This window comes from Prionailurus viverrinus, chromosome A1 (genome assembly GCF_022837055.1).
Source record: "Prionailurus viverrinus isolate Anna chromosome A1, UM_Priviv_1.0, whole genome shotgun sequence".
Taxonomy (NCBI): domain Eukaryota; kingdom Metazoa; phylum Chordata; class Mammalia; order Carnivora; family Felidae; genus Prionailurus; species Prionailurus viverrinus.
The window spans coordinates 213,066,842-213,090,218 of record NC_062561.1 but is presented as its reverse complement, the minus strand read 5'-3'; the positions used below and the strand labels follow the sequence as shown (position 1 = coordinate 213,090,218).

At 43.7% G+C, this 23,377-nt stretch overlaps 1 protein-coding gene across 4 annotated transcripts in view; it reads left to right on the top strand.

Moving 5' to 3' along the window:
- RAI14 (retinoic acid induced 14) overlaps nt 1-23,377 on the top strand; it is a 144,991-nt gene that overhangs the window by 81,894 nt on the left and 39,720 nt on the right. For all 4 annotated transcript variants that reach the window (XM_047836667.1, XM_047836424.1, XM_047836504.1 and 1 more), the window contains exon 3: nt 5,450-5,580. In XM_047836667.1, coding sequence (XP_047692623.1) covers nt 5,450-5,580 — 131 coding nt within the window. The remainder of the gene's footprint in view (nt 1-5,449; nt 5,581-23,377) is intronic.

Genomic DNA, 23,377 nt, shown 5'->3' with positions numbered 1-23,377 from the left:
GCATGCAGTTGTAGTTCATTCCGTTGCTTGATTATATTGTACTTTATCTTCTATTATTGGATATTTGATTAGTTTTAATTTTTGCCTATTATGAGCAATGCCTTTGTTAACATTCTCGTACTCATCTTATACACGAGTTACGCATGCAACTCCCCCAGGAAAGCATAATATGGATTAAGCTTTTGTTGGAAACAAAATACCTAGCACTACAAAGAAAAAGCCAAGAATTTTTCTCTTCTTTCACCTCCTCCCTTCATGCTTCTGTGGTAGCCTTTGCATATGTTCTGGTTGTCTCCAAACTTGGAATAAGAATCAAAGAGCACACTTGACCCTGAGTCCAGGGGTGCCAGAGATCACTGGGATTAGAGTCTCCAGGATGAGGCATGGGCATCTGCACAGTTAGCATGTCCCAGGTGATTCTTGTGACTGGGAGACACTGGATTCGTGCCGATGAATTGGTAAGACCTGGCTCCTTCGTTATAAAGAGATTCAGAGAAAGTGTACCCGTGATTAAAATACTAGAAGATTGGCCTTAGAAGATTTAAGGGAGTAGGAAAGTTAAGGGAGTTGGATTTATTAGCCTGTAAAAAAAAAAAAAAATGGAAACATGATTAAATAGGTATTTGCAAAAGAATGAAAGTTTTATAATTGAAAAAAAAATTTGCTAAGTCAAGAGAGATTTATGTTGATCAGGAGGAGGAAAATCCTGCTAAAATGAGCGACAGAACCAGCATTTGCTAGGCACGACAGGGCGGGTAATAAAGGCTGTCGTCAGTGCCTTCAGGGAGCTGAAGACAAGGAAACAAAACAAGCACGCACCGCGCTCTGGAACAAAAGCCGGGACGCAATATTTCATCAAGTCTAGACTGTGGGCTTCAGTCAGATGAGTAGGCGGTCCTCTGGGACACAATGGTGGAGAGAAGCAGAGAGAGGTCACCATGAAAAAGTTGACGAGCCTACAGGGCTTGAAGTAGGCTTTAGAAGGAAGCCTTTTCATAGGCGGTTGGGATGACAGAATATTCTAAAGCAGTGGCATCCAATGTATTTTATTGAGATTCCCCAGGAAAAATACATATTTTATATCACCACCCAGGACACACATACATAATCAAAAGTTTCATAAAACATTTAACTTTATTAAATATGATGCAGCTGATGTTAGCTGTTTTTTTTTTTTCTAATTCATTGTTTTAAATGTTGGATTAACCCGCTCGTAGGTGGAAAATGCCATTCTGAGGGGACCAGGAGCCCAGTGTGGAAGCAGAGCTAATCACGAAGCTGCCCTATGGAGGAAATGCCATTTAGAGGAGGGGATTTCCGTGGGAGGTGGTGAGGGGGGTGGGGTATTGTTTGTGTGGCGGTGGGATGGTGGTCTCTAGAAGTCTTCCCCAATTCCAGAGCATGAGTGAATTACTTTGGGTTGTTATGGTAAAATTTCACACTTCACCTATCATATGCTCTATTTCTTACACAAAACACCTCTGACACCAAATGGTTTTCTTTATACCCACAACCAATTCTCCAACTCTTCGGGCACCAACTAGGTGTCTGGTGATGCAATTCAGTTCTGACACTAGTGGTCTGGAGGTAGCATCAGACCCCACAGTTAAGGACTCAGTCCCACAAAATTGCTCCCACTTCAGATGTCATCTGCAATTCCCGGGCCAGTCTGACCAATTAGCTATAAAGTCATAGTCAGGGGGGTGGAGGTTCCCATAGCCCGCTCCTCAGGTTTGATCATTTGCAAGAACAGCTCGGAGAACTCAGAAAGGTACGTTTCTTACTATTACCAGTTTATTACGAAGGATTACAAATCAGGAACCGCCAAATGGAAGAAATGCACAGGGCAAGATAGGGGATGTGTGTGTGGGTGTGTAAGTGAAAAGCGTCTGCTCTCTCCAGGATCATCTTCCCAGCACCTCCTTGTGTTCATCACCCTGGAAGCTCCCTGAACCCTATGGTTTCAGGGTGGTTTAGGGCTTTTTCTGGAGGTTCCACTTCGTAGGAATGATGGATTAGACCATTGGCCATTGGTGATTGACTCAGTCTCTAATCCCTCTCCCCTCCCTGGAGGTGGGGGTGGGGCTGAAATTTCTAACCCTGTATTTTACATGGTTGATTCTCCTGGCAACCAGCCCGCATCCTGAAGATGTCATTAACATAAACTCCTGTAGGGGACCTTATTATGAATAACAAAAGATACTCTTCACCCTTATCACTCTGGAATTCATGGATTTTAAAAGCTCTAGTGCTAGAAATCAGGGACAAGGACCAAGTCTACAATTCTTATATCACAATATCACAACCTATTTACCTGGCCAACCCTACTGTTGGACGGTATATTGGCCAAGGTAGATTTTTAAGATTCCTTTTGATGCTTGGTTTCAATTTAGTACCACTCAGCAGAGGGACAGAGACAGGTGAAAAGAATTTGCTTGTAGATTCTCAAGAGCAATGACATTAAAAGTATTTATTAAACATCTGTTCTATTTCATTTTGCAGATGGCCATGGAATCTTTGGTATGGAATGTGGTGCTGGGTAGAATGGTTTTATAGGAGAAAATATAGGGACTATCTCCATGGGCAGGTATAGGAGAGGAAAGTGATAGCACCTTGAAAACCATGCTTTCTGGAAGAAACATGGTATAGCCTGTTGTGCATATCAGAACTACCCATAAGTATAACCAGCTGCCTGGCCCAGGACTAGAGAGCTCTGTCACATTAGCATCCCCTCCTTATGAGGGCTGGCCAGCAGTCTGGGTAATGTGTTTTCAGAATCTGGATTCCTGGCTTAGAGAGAGGACAAATTGGGATACCTCTTGTCTCCACTCTTAGCATAACTTGTGTGAGAATTTTAAGAGTAAACTCTCACTTTCTTTCCTCATTTCCTGACCAATGATCAACTTTCTCCCCCAGTTTCTTCTTCAGGTGTGCCCTTGTTTTCCTGATGGGTTCTGAACTGGTCTCTTGGCTCAGACTCTAAGGCCAATATATAGCACCCATCCGTTTCCTTCCTCCTGCTTACTATGAATCCTGTCTGCAGTATATCCAGGTTGAATGGTGGTACAGGTTATTTATTAAATCTGTGTGTGTGTGTGTGTGTGTGTGTGTGTGTGTGTGTGTAACCTTGTTCTCTTTGCCTTTTCTAACAGAAAAGTAACTTCTGGCCTGCAGTGAAGAGAAACTAGATAAAAGAGAAGTATTTTAGACCTCAAAGTGCCATTGACCTTGTCCTCCAGAGGGTGGGGGAGAAGGGATCTTTCTTGCTGTGTCCTATAGAAATTGAACTCCCTAAATATCCACATGTAACTAATTTTAGGGAACCCCTACAACTAGATTTTTCTCTACCCAAGAGTTGAGTTTCTTAGTGGCACTGAAACGGAAAGTCCTTTCATGTGGCTTTTCTTTGCTTAAATACTTTCGATCATATCCTCTGGGGTTTAATATCCTTTTGATCTTCCCTATCCAGTTTTAATTTGGTCAGTTTAAATTAGGGAAGGATTTAAAGACAACACTAATAATGTAGCTTGGGGGTCATGTAAATTGGAATCATTGGTCCTGAATGTACTTTATAAATTTTTTGTTTTGTTTTGGCTTGCAAAGTGCTGTTTGGGGCAAGTCTGTTTCTTGGTGTTGGCTACATTTTGTTCTTAGGTAAAGCTTCCCATTCTACCACCAAATGCTTGTGCTTAGGGTAATGTATTTACTGTGTATTGTGTTCTGCAGTAGGAAACCCGATTTGCCTTTGTGCAAAGACAAATCTCTAGCAAAGTTTGGTTGGGGGGCATTTTATAGATTACATATTTTGAGCTTTAGAGGAGGAATCACAGTGGTCATCAGTCCAAAACCTTGAGAGGTTTTGGGTGACTTGAGGTCTATAGCATGGAAGTATCAATCTAGAGTTCTGGAATTCTAGTTCATGCAGCCTAGCGGACAGACTTCTGATTTTTGTTTAAACCTAGCTCCTCATTCCTGTGTTCTTGCACTCAGTGGTGGCCATGGGGAGGAGAGAGTCCTGAGAAATGGGAGTGGCCCAGTCCTGAGACTCTCTCAAAGTAAATTCTGTACCTAAACCCTGTACACGTCTACTTTACCCCTCCATGGCCTTTGGCTTTCTCTCAGGCCCTGCCTCTACGCTGGGGTGGAGAGGTACCTGGGACATCTTGTAGATCTACCCTTGCTGTATCAGAAGGTGGAGCCCTACTGGGTTTCCCAGTTCCATCAGCACAGAGAGATTGGGAACATGCTCCGAGAGTTGGATGAGTGTAGTCCTGTAAAATTCTCTTGTTAACTGTTACATTCCCACTGTCTCCTCTCTCTGCCTCCATGCAATGGTGTGTGGCAAAGCCTTTAAAATGAAATGCCTAGAGGTTCTTATCTTCAGAGGCCAAGGAAGCAGAGAAACTGTAGAGCTGAATGTAGAACGTTTGGGGAGGGAGAAGGAATCTCTTCAAGGGTGTTGGTATCCATAGCAGGAAGGGCCAGAAAGTGGGTTTATAGGAGAGGTCTGGAGGGCAGGCCAGCCTGCAGAGTGACCCAGGGGCTTTGATGTGCCCCCTGGGATCTTTTGTCCCTGCATTAATCTTGTATACCTCATACACCTCTCTGTCATAACTCTTCTTCAGTCACTGATTTTATTCTCACTCCTCTGCTCCAAAACCTTCAATGGCTCACTGCTGCCTTTTCACATGTGAAACTTCTTGGTCTTATACTCAAGGCCCATTTGCTCTTATATGGAGATCTTCTCTTTTCCTTTGTAAAAGTCAAAGCCAGCTTTTATATACATGAAAGCTTTCCTGTCACTGTGGTTTGTAGAATTAATTCTGTTGAGGTTGGGGGTTTAGCAGTGGTGGAGGCTTTGCTCAAAGCTGTTTGTTGTCTAATAGCTTGCTCAGGAAGAAGTTTTGTTTCTCATGAGACTTTGTAGAGGCCGTAGCCTGGACAACTACTTAAAGTCATTATACAGCTCGAAAATCTGGCCAGTGAACAGGCCAGAAAGGGTGGCAGTGAAAGCGGATGAAGAATTGTGTGTAAATAAACCATCGAGTAACCTTGAGCTGTTGGCCAGTTTGGTTGTCTACACTGTGGGCCCAGTGAGCTGTGGACCAGGTCAAAGGCCAGTATTCTGAGGAGCCAGCTGTCAGAGTTTAGCTAGAAACAAGCTAATGTGTAAACTGGCCTTGAGGTCTTTTTAAGCCGCTTCATTTTCCCAGCGTCGGTGAAAAGAGGGGACTTTATTTCAGAGTTTGCTGGCCAGCTGCTCTTTCATTGAACTATTGATGTTTTCTTTTGGGAAGCCGGTCTTCTTGAGTGTCTCCACGGTGAAGGGGAAGGTATCTGATCTGGGGGCAGGTTTTGATTTCAGTGACGGGAGGACGGGGGTCCTGCTGGTCAGTATGGCTGCGGCCACTGTTGTTCACTAGTTCTGCGTCTCCCCTTTGCTCCACAGACCAACGAGTGGAACAAGAATGATGACCGGCTGCTACAGGCCGTGGAGAATGGAGACGCGGAGAAGGTGGCCTCCCTACTGGGCAAGAAGGGAGCCAGTGCCACCAAGCAGGACAGCGAGGGCAAGACCGCGTAAGCTAAAAAATTGGTTTCTAACTGTAACGGTTCTGGGTTCTCAGAGTGTTCTCTGGAAGCCCTGGGATCCATAGGGGAACTTCACAAGTGTGTTTAAGGGGACTTTGTGAAACTACTGTCCTCCCCCACTCCTCCTATCCCTCGTGTCAAAATATGGAAGATGCTATTTTAATTTGGTCCCTATTTCCTCAAGTTTCAGGTTATACATTGGGCTTTACCTTGGATGGCTATGTTTGTTTTCAAGTACCATTGGAGATTACACCAGAGAAGAAATAGCATGAGGATTATAACCCATTGATAGGTGAAAAAGGAATTCTATCCTCCATTTGAAGCAGCCTAAGAGAGGGTATTTTTTTTCATAACCCTCAAACCTTATAATTTATATTATTACTTCTTTTAAAACCCTTTCCTTAATGTAGATCAGTAATTACATGAGTAGTGTGAATTTTGCATTATGATTTGCCATTTATGGTAATCTTGCCCACCGTAATTAAAATTACATATTTAATGTGTGTGTGTGTGTGTGTGTGTGTGTGTGTGTGTTTATGTTTATTTGTATCTGCTCTTACTCCAGTCATATTGTAGAGCTAAACAGACTTCTAATCTGGACTTCATCACTTATGAATTGTGTAGTCTCTTTTTAAAATTGATTTATTTTGAGAGAATGAGAGAGAGAGAAAGAGAGTTTGGAAGGGGCAGAGAGGGAGAGAGAGAATCCTAAGCAGGGTCCGTGCTCTGTGAACGAGCCCAATGTGGGGCTTGATCTCATGAACTATGAGATCATGACCTGAGCCAAAATCAAGAGTCAGATACTTGACCGACTGAGCCCCGAATTGTGTCATCTTTGAATCTTAATTTATTCAATTTAAATTGGAGATGACAATATTTAACCACTAGGGTAGTTATGAATATAAAACAAGATACTGAGTTGGGTTGGGTGCCTCCAGAAGCAGGTTCTGAGACAAGGATTTGAGTGAGTGTAGGGAGTTTTTATAGCCACTGATCCCAGGAGCATGCAGAAGAGGACTGAAACCTACATGGTGTGTTATTGACAGGTAACTGCTGTGGGCAGCTGGAACCCAATCCTGCTGAAGACCTCTGGGAGTCTTCTTAGACTCAGAGCAGGGGTTGGCCAACTGTGGCCCACAGTCTGCCTTTGTAAATAAAGTTTTATTGGGATGCAATCAAATCCATTTATTTAGCATTGTGGCTGCTTCTGTACTGCAAAGGCAGATTTGAATAGTTAAGACAAAGTCTGTGGCTCACAAATCCTAACATATGAGCTCTCTGGCCCCTTGCAGAACTAGTTACCCTACCCAAGGGGGTAAGGAAACTGGGGTGCCTGTTCCCATTCACTTGTCCCTCCAAGGTTGAATGCTGCTCCTAGGGCCTGTAATGCTCATGGGCAGAACAAGCCCAAGAGGTTATGAAAGGGGCACCTGTAGCTCTAGATACCATATGTGAAGAGTTAGCAGTGGCCCACAGTAAGTACTGATAAACCCAGTTCCCTTTCCTTCTCCTGGATGAGTAGTTCTCAATCCTGGCAACTCCTGCATTAGAGTCACCTGGGGTACTTAAAAAAAAATATTGTTCCCACGCCCACCCCACATGTTTGGAAACATTTTGTGGAGAGGCCCCAGAATCAATATTTTTAAAAGTATCCCATGTAGGTTTAGCCAGAGAGAACTATCGTCTAGAAACTAGATGGACTCTAGATTGAAGGATAAATAGAAGAAAAGGCAAATTTTCCCGAGATTGAGCATCACATTTTAGCAAATTTTGTCAGTGAAACCATCCCCCTGGCACCCATTGAATCCCGTAGCATACACACCAGTTCTATTGTTTGAGGAGCCACAGGATGGCATACAGACCTATGCTGTATCTGGGGAGCAGGCTGGTTGGTACACAGGGGAAGAGGGAGGTGGGAGATGTTCTCACTCAGATTAGGGCCAGGTCCTCTAGAAACTGGGCTTGTCCTCTCCGCCAAAGCCCCGGGTTGGGCTCCCCACCGTCAGCAGCCTCAGCTTGACTTTCCACCTTTGCAGAGGCCTGTCTCTCAGGTGTGGGGTGCAGGACCGCATCCCCGTAGGTTCTGACTTGGTAGTCAGGACTCCAAATAGCTGGCGGGCTTTAGTTGTTGGCTAATATTTTGTTGCGTGAGCTGCTTATTCAGAGTTCTATGATTTTTGGTTCTCAACCCTCTTGCACTCCCGGTTGGAATTTCCTTGACAAAAGGGACTGTTACTTTGTAGCTCATCTACCCCAGTGCTCAGCTTGTACATAGGTACTCCCAAAATATTTGTCCAATGAGTTAATTACCCTTTTCTCAGGATGCCACATTTGGAGTCAGTGCTTTCGGAGCCCCAGTGACAGAAGTCACGGTGTTAAACGTGTCCTGAGATTTTTGGTGGTAGACTGCTTGTCCCCACCCTACAGCCTTCTGGGCTCCTACTGCTCCAGTTCAGCTCTGCAGATGCCTGCACAAAACAGACTATGATAGCCATCCCAGAGAGAGGGGGATAGAGGCTTCTGATAGTCTTGTCCAAGACTGTACTCACTAAAAAGAAGACAGAAAATTTAGGTTAGCAGCTTAGCCACAATTGTGATCACCTTCATAGTCTTTTGGGCATCTGGGTGGTGGTTAAGCATTCAACTCTTGATTTCTGCTCAGGTCATGATCTCACGGTTTGTGAGTTCGAGCCCTGCATTGGGCTTTGAGCTGACAGCATGGAGCTTGCTTGGGATTCTCTCTCTTTCTGTCCCTCCTCACCCCTTCCTCCCTCTCGCTCTCTCTCAAAAATAAATAAATATTTTTAAAAAATTGGTACCTTTTGTTAGTAAGACATTTATCACATGTAGGGTAGAGGGCCAGGCATTTGATTTCTCCTTTTTTGTTGTGGGAAAATATACATAACATAACTGTACCACTTTAACCATTTGGAAGAATGCATTTCATTAAGTACATTCATAGTGTTGTGCAGCCATTCATCATTTAGTCCAGGAAATTTTTCATCATCCCAAAAGGAAACCTTGCACTCTATAAGCAGTGACCCTCCTCAGCCTCCTGCAACCTACCCCTGGCAAACACTCGTCTGCTTTCTGTCTCCCTGAATTCGCCTCTTCTGGGTATTTCATGTAATGGCATCAAACCCTTGTGTGTGGTTTTTTTTGCTGAGCGTAGTTTTCAAGGTTCATTCTTGCTGTCGCTCCAATCAGCATTTCAGTCTTCTCTTCTGATGGTGGAAATGCACACAGCAGTTACACACAAATCACCACCTGCACTTTGCAGTTGATAAAGCCAAGACTCGCACGATACAGCTCTCCCTGCATTGACTCCAGAACCAGTTCTGCCTTTGCCTTTGAACTTGTAAGTCTACCTACCATGTTTTGCCGTGGTGACCCCTATGGAGAAAGTTAGAGGGACTATAAGAAAAAGGAAGAGGAAATACTTATTTTTTCAGTGTGAGATTTTTCATAAATAACAATCTGGTAACATTTCATTTTTCTGCTTGGAATATTCCTTAGAATCAAAGTTGCTAAGTGTTAGCCTATAAGAATTTAATTTTCAGAGGCACCATGGAGTTAAGTCTATCTGGCTTCATATTTTCATTCAAATCTAGTGGTCTTAGTATTCAGAACGAGGGGGCACCATGGGGTCTGAAACCATGCCTCCTGCCCCTTTGGTATCACGAAATCCCGCAAGGGCCGAGAACTCTGTGGAAACAGAAACCCCAGGCAGTGTTGTTCCCTTGGCTTCTGCCCTGTCTCCTCTGGACGTCTGCACTTCTGGATTTGGATCACTCTAATCTGTGTACTCCTGCCTGAGTGTATGTGTATCTCCCTCACACTTGGAGATTTTTCTCAAGCTGTGGAAACTTTTCCTGTCTTGTTCTTTCCACATGCGTCAGTTTGGTAGCGTGCAGGCCGGTAATTTCCTAGGAGTAGTTCTGGGTCCATGACAGGCCGGTATCGTGTGTCCCCTCTTCTGAAGCTCTTGGCTCCATTGGCCCCTTGGAGGTTGCTGGGCCAGCATGTGTTTGTGGATGTGTATGGAGTGATTTGCAGTGTCTCTAAAGGGTAAGCCCAGGTCACACACTGCAAAGTTAGGTACTTGACTGTACTTGGTCTCATTCTCTGCCTACGCGTTTGGGTTTAATCTTTGAGTTATACACCTCCCTGTCCAAATTAGACTGGAGGCCTCTTTCTAGCGAGCTTTTGCAAGAACTCATTTTGTAATTTTGTTCAGTAATGCACACTGTTTCCCTATTGCCTGACCACCTAGAGTCCTGATTTGGGCTTTCAAGGCCCTCTCAGCGGCCCTGCCGTTACTTCACTGAATGTTCTCTTGCCCTTGCCTTCCACTGGTGGTGGGGTGTTGGCTTCCAGACTTCCTCTCACGTTTGCCCGGGTTCTGTGTCCAGTCCAGAATGCTTCCTCTCTGATGGTCTCAGTCATCTAAAAAAAATTTCCTTCTCTTTGAAATACTGGAATCTTGATTTATAACTTGATGCATTTTACCGTATCGAAAGAATAAGAACGACATCAGAAAAGTCTCTACAGCTTGAAACAAAAACTTTGTTTTCTGAAGACTTGAATCCCTTACAACAACAGTAAGCTCCCTGAAGACCAGGCTCACGTGATTGTTGTTGTTGTTGTGTTGGTCTCTCCCACAGTTCCAGGCATAGAAGACAGGCATTCAGTCGGCATTTGTGGACGTGACTTTTCAGCATGAAGAAAGCATTCTTTTTGTTAATGATCTGTCACGGGTAAATTAATTAGGAGTGGATTCAGTTGGGGTTCAAGAAGAAAAGGACTATCCTGGTGAACGTCACAACCTGACACTTCTCTTCTCCCAGCTTCCAGTGCAATTTAAATAAACACTCAGCCTTCAGTACCTAGAGAACCAGATGACTCAGAAAATCCCAAGAATGAAGTGGCAAAGGCAGCCAACCATCTTGGCGGACATTCTCCAGAAGCTTCCTTAACCCAAGGTCAATAACCAGAAGGGTGGTTTGGTTATTCTTCAGACTTTCAGTTTCTTTCTGGCATATTTCCATCAGGGAAAGATAAGAAACTTTGAAAACTTTCTCCCTCTAAAACCGATTGAAGAGGGATTAAAAAAAAAAAAGCAAAAGCAATTGAATGACTGGAATTCATTTAGGAGCAAGTAAGAGAAGGGTGCTGTCTTGGGTCAGAAAAGAACAAAATAGAGCAAGGCACAGAGTTATAGCTACAGCCTGTGTTTATGGAGTCAGGCTTGGCTTCCCTCGACCCATCTGTTCACTTTTCCTGGTGGAGGTAAGGACGTGGGAGGATATCATTACCCTAAAACCTCTTACCATGGAACAGTCTAATTGTTTCAAGATGTTTTCCCCTACTTTTAGATGTGCATTTAATTAAAGTTATGTATGTTTGTCTTAGGAACAACCAGACTAAATAAAATCACTGCTGGGACTATAGTATTTGAAGAAATACCACCCAGGCATGTGTGTATAGATGGACAGACACACACACACACACACACACACACACACACACACACACACACACACAGTCTGCATACATAGCCCACATTTCAGATACCTGATCATTTTGGTTTTGAAAGCAAAAACTTGTGAAAGTATCTTTAGGTGACTCTGTGGAGCTTAAGTATAAAATAAGGGAGGTAGTCCTTGAATTCTGCAAATCAGGACAATAAGGGGCTTCTCTGTCTGCTGGTTGGTTGCACTCTTTTCCTGTTTCCTCAGAGCAGGGATGTAGCCATTCGGTCTTAGAAATCAAGTCCTGTCATCTGGGCCACTTTCTCCAGATCTCACGTAGGGCCGCCACATTAGTTGACATAACACTACTGCATACTTTATGTGTAATCACGGCCTCCTTCCCGGCAAAATCACCCCGTGTCTTTCCTAAAACCTGCTGGTATTTGACAGAGGGATAAACTGAAAGGTATAATTGCTGTATTGCATATCCACTGAGATTTTCATCATGTAGATTTTTGAAGATGACAGAACCTCTGTTCCTACCTTGCAAATGTGCCCAGATGTTTGTTTAATTAATCTACTAGTTGGGAGGCACTCCCTTCCCTGCATCTGAAATGTTCCAGAGGGTGACTGGGTGACTTAGTCGGTTAAGCGTGTGACTCTTTGGCTCAGGTCACGATCTCATGGTTTGTGAGTTCAAGCCCCACATCAGGCTCTGTGCTTACATTGTGGAGCCTGCTTGGGATTCTCTCTCTCTTCCTCTCTCTCAGCCCCTCCTGCTCTCTTACTTGCTCGCTCGCTCTCTCTCTCTCTCAAAATAAATTAAAAAAATAATAAAACATTTAAAAGTGTTCCAGACTCTTGTAAACATATCCAGGAGGAGGAGGAAATATGATCTTTGCCTACAAAATGCATAGCATCTAGCAGAAAGACCAGTGAGAGCACTGGAGAATAATTAAGTGCTAGATTATAAAATACTAACTGGAAGGGGTTCAAGATGAAGGGAGACGGTGAATCACTGGAGTAGCCAAGAAATGCTTCCTGCCTGAGGTGTGATGTGGGATGGCCTTGAAAAGTGAGCTGGGAGGAGAGTGGGGATGGGGGGCGAGGAAAATAGGTCTTGGTCACAGCATGAATGGAAAAGAAATGCAAGGACACCATAGTTATTGTTTCCTTCCCTTGTCCAAGAACTTATTATGGTTTCAGTTCAGGACCCCACTTGACACTCGGTCCGTGGTTCTTGACTCCCGTTACAGTCACCTGGACAGCTTAGAAAAATGCTGGTGTCACCCACAGATACCTCTCTATAGTTGGGGGGGGGGGTGTAGTGTGGGTAAGCGTTTTTTTAAAGCACTCAGGTAATTCGAGTGGCCAGCCAAACTGAGAACTCCCGTTTTAGACACACTGCAGTGAGACTCCAGGTTCCTTGGCCCATGACTTCCCAACAGGCTTTGCCCAGTGCTAGGTTCCACATGGGCTGAGGAAGGCCCAGGGCCCCCAGGTGATTTTTCTCCCAGCATACACACATGTACGTATATGTATCCATAAGGCCTGTGCACAAAATAAAATGGCAAATTTGGGCTTAAAGTAACATAATACACAGGGGTTTTAAAGAGAAACAGTGTTGTATGTTAAAGCTGAACAGACCTTATTGCAAAAATTGTGCTTTAGAAGGAACACTCAAGGGGCACCTGGGTGGCTCAGTTGGTTAAGCATCTGACTCTTGATTTTGGCTCAGGTCATGATCTCACGGTTTGGTTTGTGAGATCAGGCCCCTGGTCGGGCTCTGTACTGACAGTGGGGAGCCTGCTTGGGATATTCTCTCTCTCTTCTCTCTCTCTCTCTCTCTCTCTCTCTCTCTCTCTCTCTCAATAAATAAAGTAAACTCTAAGTTTCTAAGTTTCTTCTAAAGAAAAAAAAAGACTTGAAACCACAGTAGTGCAAATTGATGAGAATAGATTTGGAAATGAAGAGCTACATTGATAGGGGCACCTGGCTGGCTCAGAAGGTGGAGCATGCGACTCTTGATCTCAAGGTTGTGAGTTCAAGCCCCACATTGGATATAGAGATTGCTTCAAAATAAAATCTTTAAAAAGAAGAAAAAGAGCTATATTGATAAAATATTGGTGGGATCACAGGATTTTTCATTTTAAAGCTGTTCAAAGCTAGGTTAAGTATTTCGAGAATGAAGGACTTCAGACACTCAAATAGGTCATCGTTGCTCAGGGTCGAAGCAAGTCTGGCTGTGCCCTTCCCTCCAGTTCTCTGGCCACGTCCTCCATTGGCTGGATGGACCCCCACGTGCAGAGGTCAGGAGAGCCTGGGAAATGCAGTTCTCTGTGACAGAGAGCAGAGCAGGGGCGGAAGGGCCTGGATCTCGACCCCTGCGGTGACCTCCACCCATCCTCACCCCATGAGCAAGAGCACCTGGAGCTGGAGGTTCTCACGCCGACAGCAATCAGGCAGCTTAAAGGTTGAGGCATGTAGGGTCGCTTAGCATGTACCTGTCCCTTGGAAACGCTCCTGCTTTCTCACCTGGGGCCTCGAAATTCATGCCTTCCAAAATTCTACCACCATCACCCATCTGCCGAGTTTTGGTACCATCCAAGGTCCAGTTCGCCGTATCTTCTGTGAAGCCTTTCCTGATTTCCAAAGTGGCTGAGCTTGCTCTAGTTATTGCCTCTCTTCAAACCACTGGGGATTTGATGGGTCTGGTTACCTATGTACTTAATCTTATTCCTGAATTAGACTATCAGAGTTAGAGCCCAATCTTCCCAATTGATAAGAAAGGAGTTGCTGTTAGTCATATTAACATTGAATGCCCCACCACTGGGCTAGGGGCTTTTATATGGGCCATTCATTCAACTAACATTTCATTCTTTCACCCATTTTATTTTAAGTAGAGAAAACTTTTTAATGTTTATTTTTTAGAGAGACCAAGCGTGAGTGGGGGAGAGGCATAGAGAGAGAGGAAGACACAGAATCCGAAGCAGACTCCAGGCTCTGAGTTGTCAGCACAGAGTCCGATGCAGGGCTCAAAACCAGGAACCATGAGATCGTCACCTGAGCCTAAGTCAGACACTTAACCGACTGAGCCACCCAGATGCCCTTCTTGAACCTATTTTAAACTTTTTTTTTTAATGTTTATTTTTGACACAGAGAGAGACAGAGCATGAGCAGGGGAGGGGCAGAGAGAGAGGGAGACACAGACTCCAAAGCAAGCTCCAGGCTGCAGCTGTCAGCACAGAGCCTGACACGGGGCTCGAACTCACAGACCGCGAGACCATGACCTGAGCCAAAGTCGGATGCTCAACCAACTGAGCCACCCATATGCCCTTCTTGAGCCCATTGTGAAGACCATGCCCGTTTCCCATAGGTTTTTCTTATGTGATGCTCCCAGTCACCCTGGAGTGATCTGTGAGTGGCAAGTGTGGATCAGAAAGTTTTGGGAATTAGTACAAATCACCCTCATTCTAGGCTCTAGGTTCTAGAGTCTGGAGTCTATCATGAATACAAGAGACAAATCATTGTCCTAATGGAGATTTCATAATGCCCAAGTGCTATTTCCAGACCACATTTATGAAACCAAACAATCCTGAAGCCAGAGAGCCAATGCTCAGCTTAAATGTCACGGGGTTTCTTAGCTCTGAGCGTGTGGTCTTTCATCTCATTGTTTCCTCCCCCATGTCCCCAGGAGAGCTCTGTCCCTGAAGCCACGCTGCGGATTCCATTAGCACATTGTAGGCACTTACAGGACAGGGATCCTATTTTTACACTCTTTATTTTCTTTATGCCAGTCCCCTGTTATTACATCTACCTGAAACATTCAGCAAGAGAAGGCAACCAGCACTGTCACTTCTCACACATTCTGCCAAATCAGCTCCTATCAGAAGTGGTGATCAGAGTCCCTGCCGTAGCTAGCTCTGAAACGGCTGAGCCACACAGCCACAGCACTTCTCCGCCTGCAGGACTTTCTCTCTGGGCCCATCAAGTTGACCCCTGGGATAGAGTGGAATTCCATTTTTCAAGGCTTGTATGACTAGAAGCTATTAGATAGTACTGCCTTCCTAACCCTCAGTTTACAATCTGAAATGGGAATCCAGAGCTTGTGGGATTAAGGATTATTCCCCTGTAATATCTAGTGTGACCCAAGCTTCATTTGATCATATGGACCAGATAAGGAAACTGAGGCTAATGAATTTCAGTCATTATTCTTTGGTTTGGGTCTCAACTCTGCCATCCCCAGTATGGCACAACAAACTTCTTCCTACCGTGCAAATGTCCTAAAAATTGAATATGTATCAGAATCAGCTGGGAGGGGGTTGTTAAAACCTGCTGACTCCACCACAGAGTCTGGACAGGAGCCTAAGAATCTGTATTTCTAACAGGCTTCTGGGTGCTGCTGCTGCTGCTGCTGCTGCTGCTGCTGTTCTAGGGACCAGGCTTTGAGAATGGCTGTACAGTGTGATGTTGGGAAGCAAAAAAAAAAAAAAAAAAAGTCTTCTGTTAACATAAGTTTTAAGAACTTACAATCTGAGAAAAACACGGTTATGCTGGTTTATGTGTGTGCCTTAGTTTAAGGCAACTCAGAGACTTCAAGAGTAAAAAAGCAAATTCAAAACTATAGATTTGCATTATCAAAACAATCACATCTGTGTGCCAGGAAAATTGCGTCAGGAAAGACCAAGTTTCTCGCCTCGTAGAAAGTACAGTCAACTGGGACAGACAGCACCTGCTTCTTTTTTTTTTAATTTTTTTGAATGTTGTATTTATTTTTGAGAGAGAGAATGAGTGGGGAAGAGGTAGAGAGAGAGGGAGACACAGAACCCAAAGCAAGCTCCAGGCTCTGAGTTGTGAGCACAGAGCCAGATGCGGGGCTTGAACTCGTGAATCATGAGATCGTGACCTGAGCCAATGTCAGATGCTTAACTGACTGAGCCACCCAGGTGCCCTCAGCACCTGCTTCTTTAATATAACATCAGGTGTGTTGAAGAGAAACAAGAGACCAGAGGCCTCTTTGAATAAACTTGGAAAAGGAAAGCCTTTCTGAGAAGACCCCTTCTTTGAAGCAGATTCCTGGATAGGATGAGGGGTTGAGCCTTGCACGTTTCTGGAACTATTGTCCTGGTGGAGGAAACAGCAAAGCAAAGGCCTTGAGGTAGGAGGATGCCCGATGTGCCCAGTGAATGGAGAGAGAGCTACAGGGGAGGTCAAAATGGAAGCCAGACATACTCACGTAAAGCCTGGTGGGCCATTGGAAGGACTTTGGATGGAACCCTAATTCTGAATACTTAGTTTCCTTGATTTATTTTAATATGGTTTAGTATCCTTCTTTCCCCCTCCAGAAATAGGCCTTACCAAAAGAATGCAATTAAAGGATAGGCGATTTTAGGTGTTTGGGAGATGCTGAAACTCTCAAGGGATTATGGACAGCTGGTTATTTTCATGAAGTATTTCTGAACCTCACTGACCATAGTGACCCCTCTCTGGGAAATAAAGGGGTTTAGAAGGAAAGGAGGAGATATGGATTTATGAGGGACAAACTGCTCTTAGAGTCAGAATTCAAGTCCTGCTCTTTTACACTTTTCCTAACCTCTGAGCCTCAGTTTCTTCATCTGTGAAATGAGGATGGTAGATCAGCCCTCATCCCAGAACCTTCTGGAACCTTCTAAGACTCTGGGATTCTGGGACTCTGGGTGTGGCTAGTGCCGGTAGAGTTTGGTGTGTGGTCATTTCTTTGTTAGGCATGGTGGTTTGCTTGATTTGGAGAGTGAAAATTGGTTGCAGAGGCATTGGAAGGAACTGGAGGTCTGGTGAGGTGGCCAGCCTGTTGCATTCTTGACCTCACCCTGCCAGCCCTTTTGGGATTGGGACCTGGGGCAGCGGAGAAGGGCAGCAGTTTGGTTTGAGAGAAATTCTCTATGAATGAATATGCTGAAAAAAATCAAGGTCTTCTAAAAGGAACCTTGTGAGTTTGTATTTCCTCCAAATATATGTTTCAGCTGGTAGTCAGAAACCAGAAGAATTGTTATTACTCTCAAAGATAGAAGGAACTTTCCAGGCCATCACTCACAGGCTTCTGAACAGCAACACTCAAATCCCCTTCGGGTTAAGAGCCCTGAGAAATATTCCAGCCTTTCCTAGCCACTGGAGAGTACCAGCAACCCTAGTCTGCCCCAGTGAGAAACCTGTATTTGCGTTTTTGGCCAAATACTTCCATTTTTTAGTTTAAGCGCTATTTTTTAAAGACCAGCACAGCCAGTAAGTTATATAGTGCTTCACAGTTTGCAAGTGATTTAACAAAATAGTGGAATTTCTCAGCATGGTGATAAAGGGCCAGTTCTGAGGCAGAGTGCCCCGGTTAGAATCCAGCCTCCCTGCCTTGTTCGTTCTGGGAATTTGGCCAAGTTACTAAACTTCTCTATGCCTTAGTTTCCTTCCTTTTCTGGAAAATGGGGATGATAATAGTTACCCTCCCACAGGCTGGTTGGGGGATGTAATGAGTAAAAACCATAATGCATTGTGGAAGGCAGGGGTGCCCGAGGGAGAGAGAAAGACACATTGGGAGCCACAAAACTCTTAAGCACAGAAACCTTGGGAACTTTCCAAGTGACAAAAGCAGAGAAATTCCTAATATCAATAAGCAGCAAAGGGATCAAAGTAGTATTATATAAATCTTCAGGCTGTTCTGTTTGTGCCTTTCAGTTACTTCTCTGTGGACGGGCCCAGCTGAGTTTTATAAGCAGAGTTAAACATTTCCTATTATGATGAAACTTAAAACAGCATTGATTCCTTTTTTGTGGAACATATCCACGAGATTGTTTTTAAGGCTCAGGGAAATCATGTCTTCGAAAGAACTTTGAAACAATGGGCACCTTGGTAAAAATGATGGTGTGAGCTTTGCAACTTGTCCTCCACTTAGAACAGCGCGTCTCCAGTTGGAATGTGCACGTGGCTCAGCTGGAAACTTGTAAAACAGCCTCGGGTTCTGTGGACGTGGGATGGGAACTGGGAGCCTGCGTTTCTAATGAGCTCCTGGGCCGCCAAGTACTCTGAGTCACCAAGACGTAGGCTCTTGAAGAGTGGTCACTTCGGCTACACTGGGATCCGGAGAGCCACCCTGCTGTATCCCTGGGCAGTGACGCCTGTCCCTGTCACTGGGCCAGGGATCAGAGGAGTGGGTAAAAGATTTTCATACCCTTCCCTCCACTGAATTCTTGACCCATCTGAAGAGAGAATCAAGTCAACAAATCTCTCAGAAGATTCACTGCCGTATAGACTCTTGAATGCCCTCTCTTATCTTTAAAAGGAAAGGCTACACTTTTTAATGAGTAAAAGTCCACACGAAGACAAAGCCAGCGGATACTCCAAATTTGTTTTGCATTCACTCTTTTATATTCCTCCAAGGGGAAATTTCAGCTGATAATTAACTGGAATAACTACTTCAAAGGGTTCATTAAGAAAGACTTAAATGTTTCTTCTCTGGAAAATTTAGGTTGCAGTTAAATTCTCATCTCTTAAATTAATATTTGCCAAACAGTAACAAGTCTCAGCTAGAACGTAGAACAACTGGAGCCCTTGTGTGTTGTTGCTGGGATTGTGAAATGGTGCCGCAGCTTTAGAAAATAGCTTAGCAGCTCCCCAGAGTTCAGCGTGGTTACCACTGGCCCAGCAATTCCACTCCTAGGTATATACCCACTAGGATTAAAAACTGGTATCCACACAAACACTTGTTAGGTGAATGTTCTAGTAGCATGGTTCATAGTAATCAAAAAGTAGAAACAACCCAAATGTCCATAACCAACAAATAGATAAAGAAAATGTGATATATATACATACAATGGAATTTTAAGTTTGTTTGTTTGTTTGTTTATTTATTTATTTATTTAGCGAGTGCTCAGTTGCAGGAAAGGAGCAGAGAGAGAGAGAGACAGATAATCCCATGCTGGCTCTGCACTGACAGCCCCAACGTGGGGCTCGAACTCATGAACCATGAGCTCATGACCTGAGTCGAAATCAAGAGTCAGACACTTAACCAACTGAGCCACCCAGGTGCCTTAAGGAAGGAAAGAAGTACCAATAGATGCTACAATACAGATGGACCTTGAAAACGTGCCAAATGAAAGAAGCCAGGCACAAAAGACCACATATTATATGATTCTGTCTTTGTGAAACATCTAGAATAGGCAAATCCATAGAGCCATAAAGTAGAGTAGTGATTGCCAAGGGCTGAGGGTACATGGGAATAGGAAGTGACTGCTGACTGACATGTGAATTTTTTAGGGCAGTGAAAATGCTCTGGAATTAGATAATGATGTTGGTTGCACAACTCTTTCAATAGACTGAAAACAACTGAATTGTACATTCTAAAATGGTGAATTTTTTGGTCTGTGAATTCTGTCTCAATAAAAAGATTAAAATCTGCTCATGTTGTTTTCTCAGTGTTTGTTTTAATGGAATTTTAGCATTCTACATTTGTTTTTAATGGTTCATCAGAGTTTCTCAACTATTGACATTTTGACATATTGACATTATTGACATTTTGGACTAGATAATTGTTTGGGGAGGGAGGGGGCTGTCCTGTGCGTTGTAGGATTTTAGCAGCGTCTCTGGCCTTTTCGCATTAGATGCCAGTAGAATCTTCCCACCGCCCACCCTCACCCCCACCCCGTGAATAATTAAAAATATCTCCAGACGTTGCCAAATGTGCCCTGGGCGGGACAAAATCACCCCCAGTTAAGAGCCACTGGTTTATCTTTAGACTTCCCACTAAAAGCTGAGATCCATGAGGGCTTTGTTTTATTTACCACGTGTTTCTCAGTGCTTAGAATAGTGGCTGGCATGTAAATACCCTGGTATCGTAATACAAATGTATGAATGATTTGGTATATTTAGCTCTAGCAGAAATATGAAAACTATCCCATACTTGGGTTAGCTCCAGTGCCCTAGAATAACATTGTCAAGACTATGTTTTGGGGTGAGGGGGTGGCGTTAACCAACCTATACTACTTTGCCTACCCCCTCTCACTTTAGAGGTGTTTTCTTCTACCAGCCGTCCAGCACACAGGCTATCGGAGGCCACCACCCATGCTCTTCATTACTTGTGTGCTGGCCTGGGGCACCATCTGCGCTCTAAGCCTGCAGTAACCCCTGGGGCCCCACCTGCAATCCGGATGGGGTGGTCCCCAACCCACCAGTCACCTGGCCTGCCACCACCGAGGATGGCTACACTTATCAGTCACTGCATAAGAAAAGAAACCTACTCACTGTCATTTACAAATCCAGATTCTGCCAATGACTAATCATGTTTTTCCACCTGACCGAACCCAACTTTTCACTGGAGTCTCTTATTAAAAGTTGGCTGTGCTTCTTGTTCGCATTCAGAGACTAAATGCTAATGATTCGCTGCTGCCAAATCCTGCTTTGAGGATTATCACTTCCGTCAAAGGTGCCAGAATGTTAGCTCAAGTGCGAGCTTCGGACAAAGCTGGTCTTGGATGGCTTTTTTGTCGTCTGTGGCTGCCTACAACTTTGTTCCCTAGAGTTTCCATTCAGGAGAGATGCACATAGGTTTTATTCTTTCCCTTTCCTTTTTCATTTCTTAAGCAGTGGTGGTTCTAATTTAACCTCTATTAGCCTGTCTTTTCTGAACGTTGAAACAAATCCTTTTATTAAGTAACATGACCTGGACTCTGTGACTTGCCTTGTGTTGGTGAGGCTGTAACTGTTGGTGGTTTTTTTCTTTTTTGGTGGTGGTGGTGGTGGGGGGAGGGCGGTATTTACTATGTGCCTCACATTTTGCTAAGTGCTTTTAGGTAGAAGTCGTTTACTCCTCAAAGCCCCTTTTACAGATGTGGAAACCGAGATACCAAGACCTTGCCTGAGATCACACGCCAATAAGTGGCAAAGCACAGATCGAAACCCAGTTAGTCTGAGCCCTTAAATAATTACATGCCCTACCTCCCCAATATCACATTTCCTGTTAAACTTTCTCATCTGATTACATCTATACATGTCCTTCCTCCAAGTTTTAATAAAGCTGTAATGTTAGAAGTTTTAATTTTCAAAATCATGGCTTTGAGGAATAAGGGCCAGATTTTCTGAAGCTAAAACTAAAATGACGGGTTGTCCAAGTTAAATACACCACCACCACAGCAACACCGATGCAATTTTCCCATCTTGCCCTTTTGTACAATGGCATTTACTCTACTCCTGATTAAGAGGTTTTTTTCTAGGCACAGGGAGGGGGCAGTGAGAGAAAGAAGATGCACTTTATCTTCCAGCAGCTTTCTCTCTGAGGACAATTAGCAAAATGACACGTCTCTTGTTGGTTGTAGTTCAAGTGTAAGGTAACCAGATCTTAGTGCTACCATTTATGTTAAGGACATGGGTTGTTGGGGAGTTGCTGACAGTCATGTCATTGTCTGGTTTGTGCCTTATTTCTTCTGCATTTGTACAGCTTGCATAAAAACAAGACAAAGCTAGGGGTATCTGATAGCATGCAACTCTTGATCTTGAAGGTGTGAGTGCAAGCCCCATGTTGGGTGTAGAGTTACTTAAAAATAAATAAATAGAAGTTAAAAATTAAAAAAAAAAAGAAAGCTAAATCAGTACACTGACCATTTTGGTTTTCTTTTATGTGGTTTGGTTTAGCATACTCGGGTTATAGATCCTTTGTCCCAAGTTAGGTAATAAAGTGATTTTCGGACTAAAATTCTATGGCAATGACACATTAATAGATAAAAAATAGGTTATTTTAAGGAGTTAATCAGAATGGTCAGTAGATAACAAAATACATGTCTTGATGGTTATTTTATATTTTCTCTTTCTAAATCTAGCCCACAGACTTTTTTTATAGTGTATGAAAGAGTGGTATATATAGTTAGTAGATATTGATTGTATAGAGTACTGTCCAATATACTATATATAAAGAGAGAGTGTAGAATATAGCATGTGCTATTGAAGATTTTACTAGACCTTCTTTTACTTCCAGTTCACTACCAAGAACCTTGTTATTCCACAGGACGTGCACATAGAAACTTTGGAAGGCTTTCCCAATTTGAGAACACAGTTGTAGCAGGTACAACTGTATGTGCTCACATATGTTATGGATAGGGTATTGGTTATTCTTTCAAGACCAAATCCAGTTTAAAATCTGAATTTTAGCATTTCTTTATTGCATTGTGACTTTTTCTAGACTGCGTGTGGCTCGCATTTAAGTCCGTTGTTTTTCTGATCCTTTGAGAGGTGTATTCTTGTACCTTTTAAACTAATTCCTACTCTGGCCTAACATTATATCAGAAGCCCCATATCATATTCTGTGTAAGTTAAGTGATTTGGCACATTCTCCTGTCAAAGCATTTTAGCCCAAATGCCCCAAACTCTTAAGTAAAGCTACTCAATTACATGTGAGGTGAAAAATTTTTTTAAAACCTGAATTTGCCTGTATAAATATTTAATCAAATAATATCCAGAGGAACCTAACAGTTCGTCCTGTGGATGATCACACACAGAATACCCAACATTCAAGGTCCCAGTAGGAAACAGCATCCTCTGACAGGATAATTGATTGCCCTCTAAGAAAGGAACTATTTACAAAATCGTGGTCAGATTTAAACCAGCATGGTTGGGAAAGCAGCCCTGGGCCAATACCAGTGGGATCTATTTCAACGTCCTCGTGCCCCCCGCCCCCCAACCTGCAGGGGCCTGGAGAGAGAGCAGTTACCAAAACCCAGACAGAGCTGCGACTGTAGCTTTAGGAGAACCAGCCCCCAGAGCTGTGAACTTCATGGAGGAAGTAGAGGAGGGCCGTGACTGCCAGTGTGTGGCCTGGCAGGGAGAGAGTAGAGGGGATAATGCCCCGAACTCTTTCTTCTCATCTTCCTGTCTCTTGTAAGTGCCTCCCATTCGTTGAACCCAACTAGAAGCCAAAGGACGAGGCAGCCCATTAGATGCAGTCCATAAGAGATCTGCTTCCTGGGCCACTGACCCAGGGGATAAAGGTGGAGGGCAAATCTGGAGGGGCAAACAGATGATGCACAGCATTAGTAATTATTCCCTGCGAGCAAACTTACGTGTCATGTTTCTTGGCTTTGCTCTCATTTCCTGGAAGTACCTACTCAGAATAATGATACATAGTGGAGCTCCTTGTCTGTCTGGAAAAATGAATTAGAAACTTCGGGCTAAAATGGTCAGCCCTTCCTTTTTCTGCTTTTCATGCTTTTATCTCCTTTCTTTGAGAAACATCTTGAAATCGTGATATATTTAATTGAATCACATCAATTAAGAATGATTTTACTAGCTCAAAACATGAG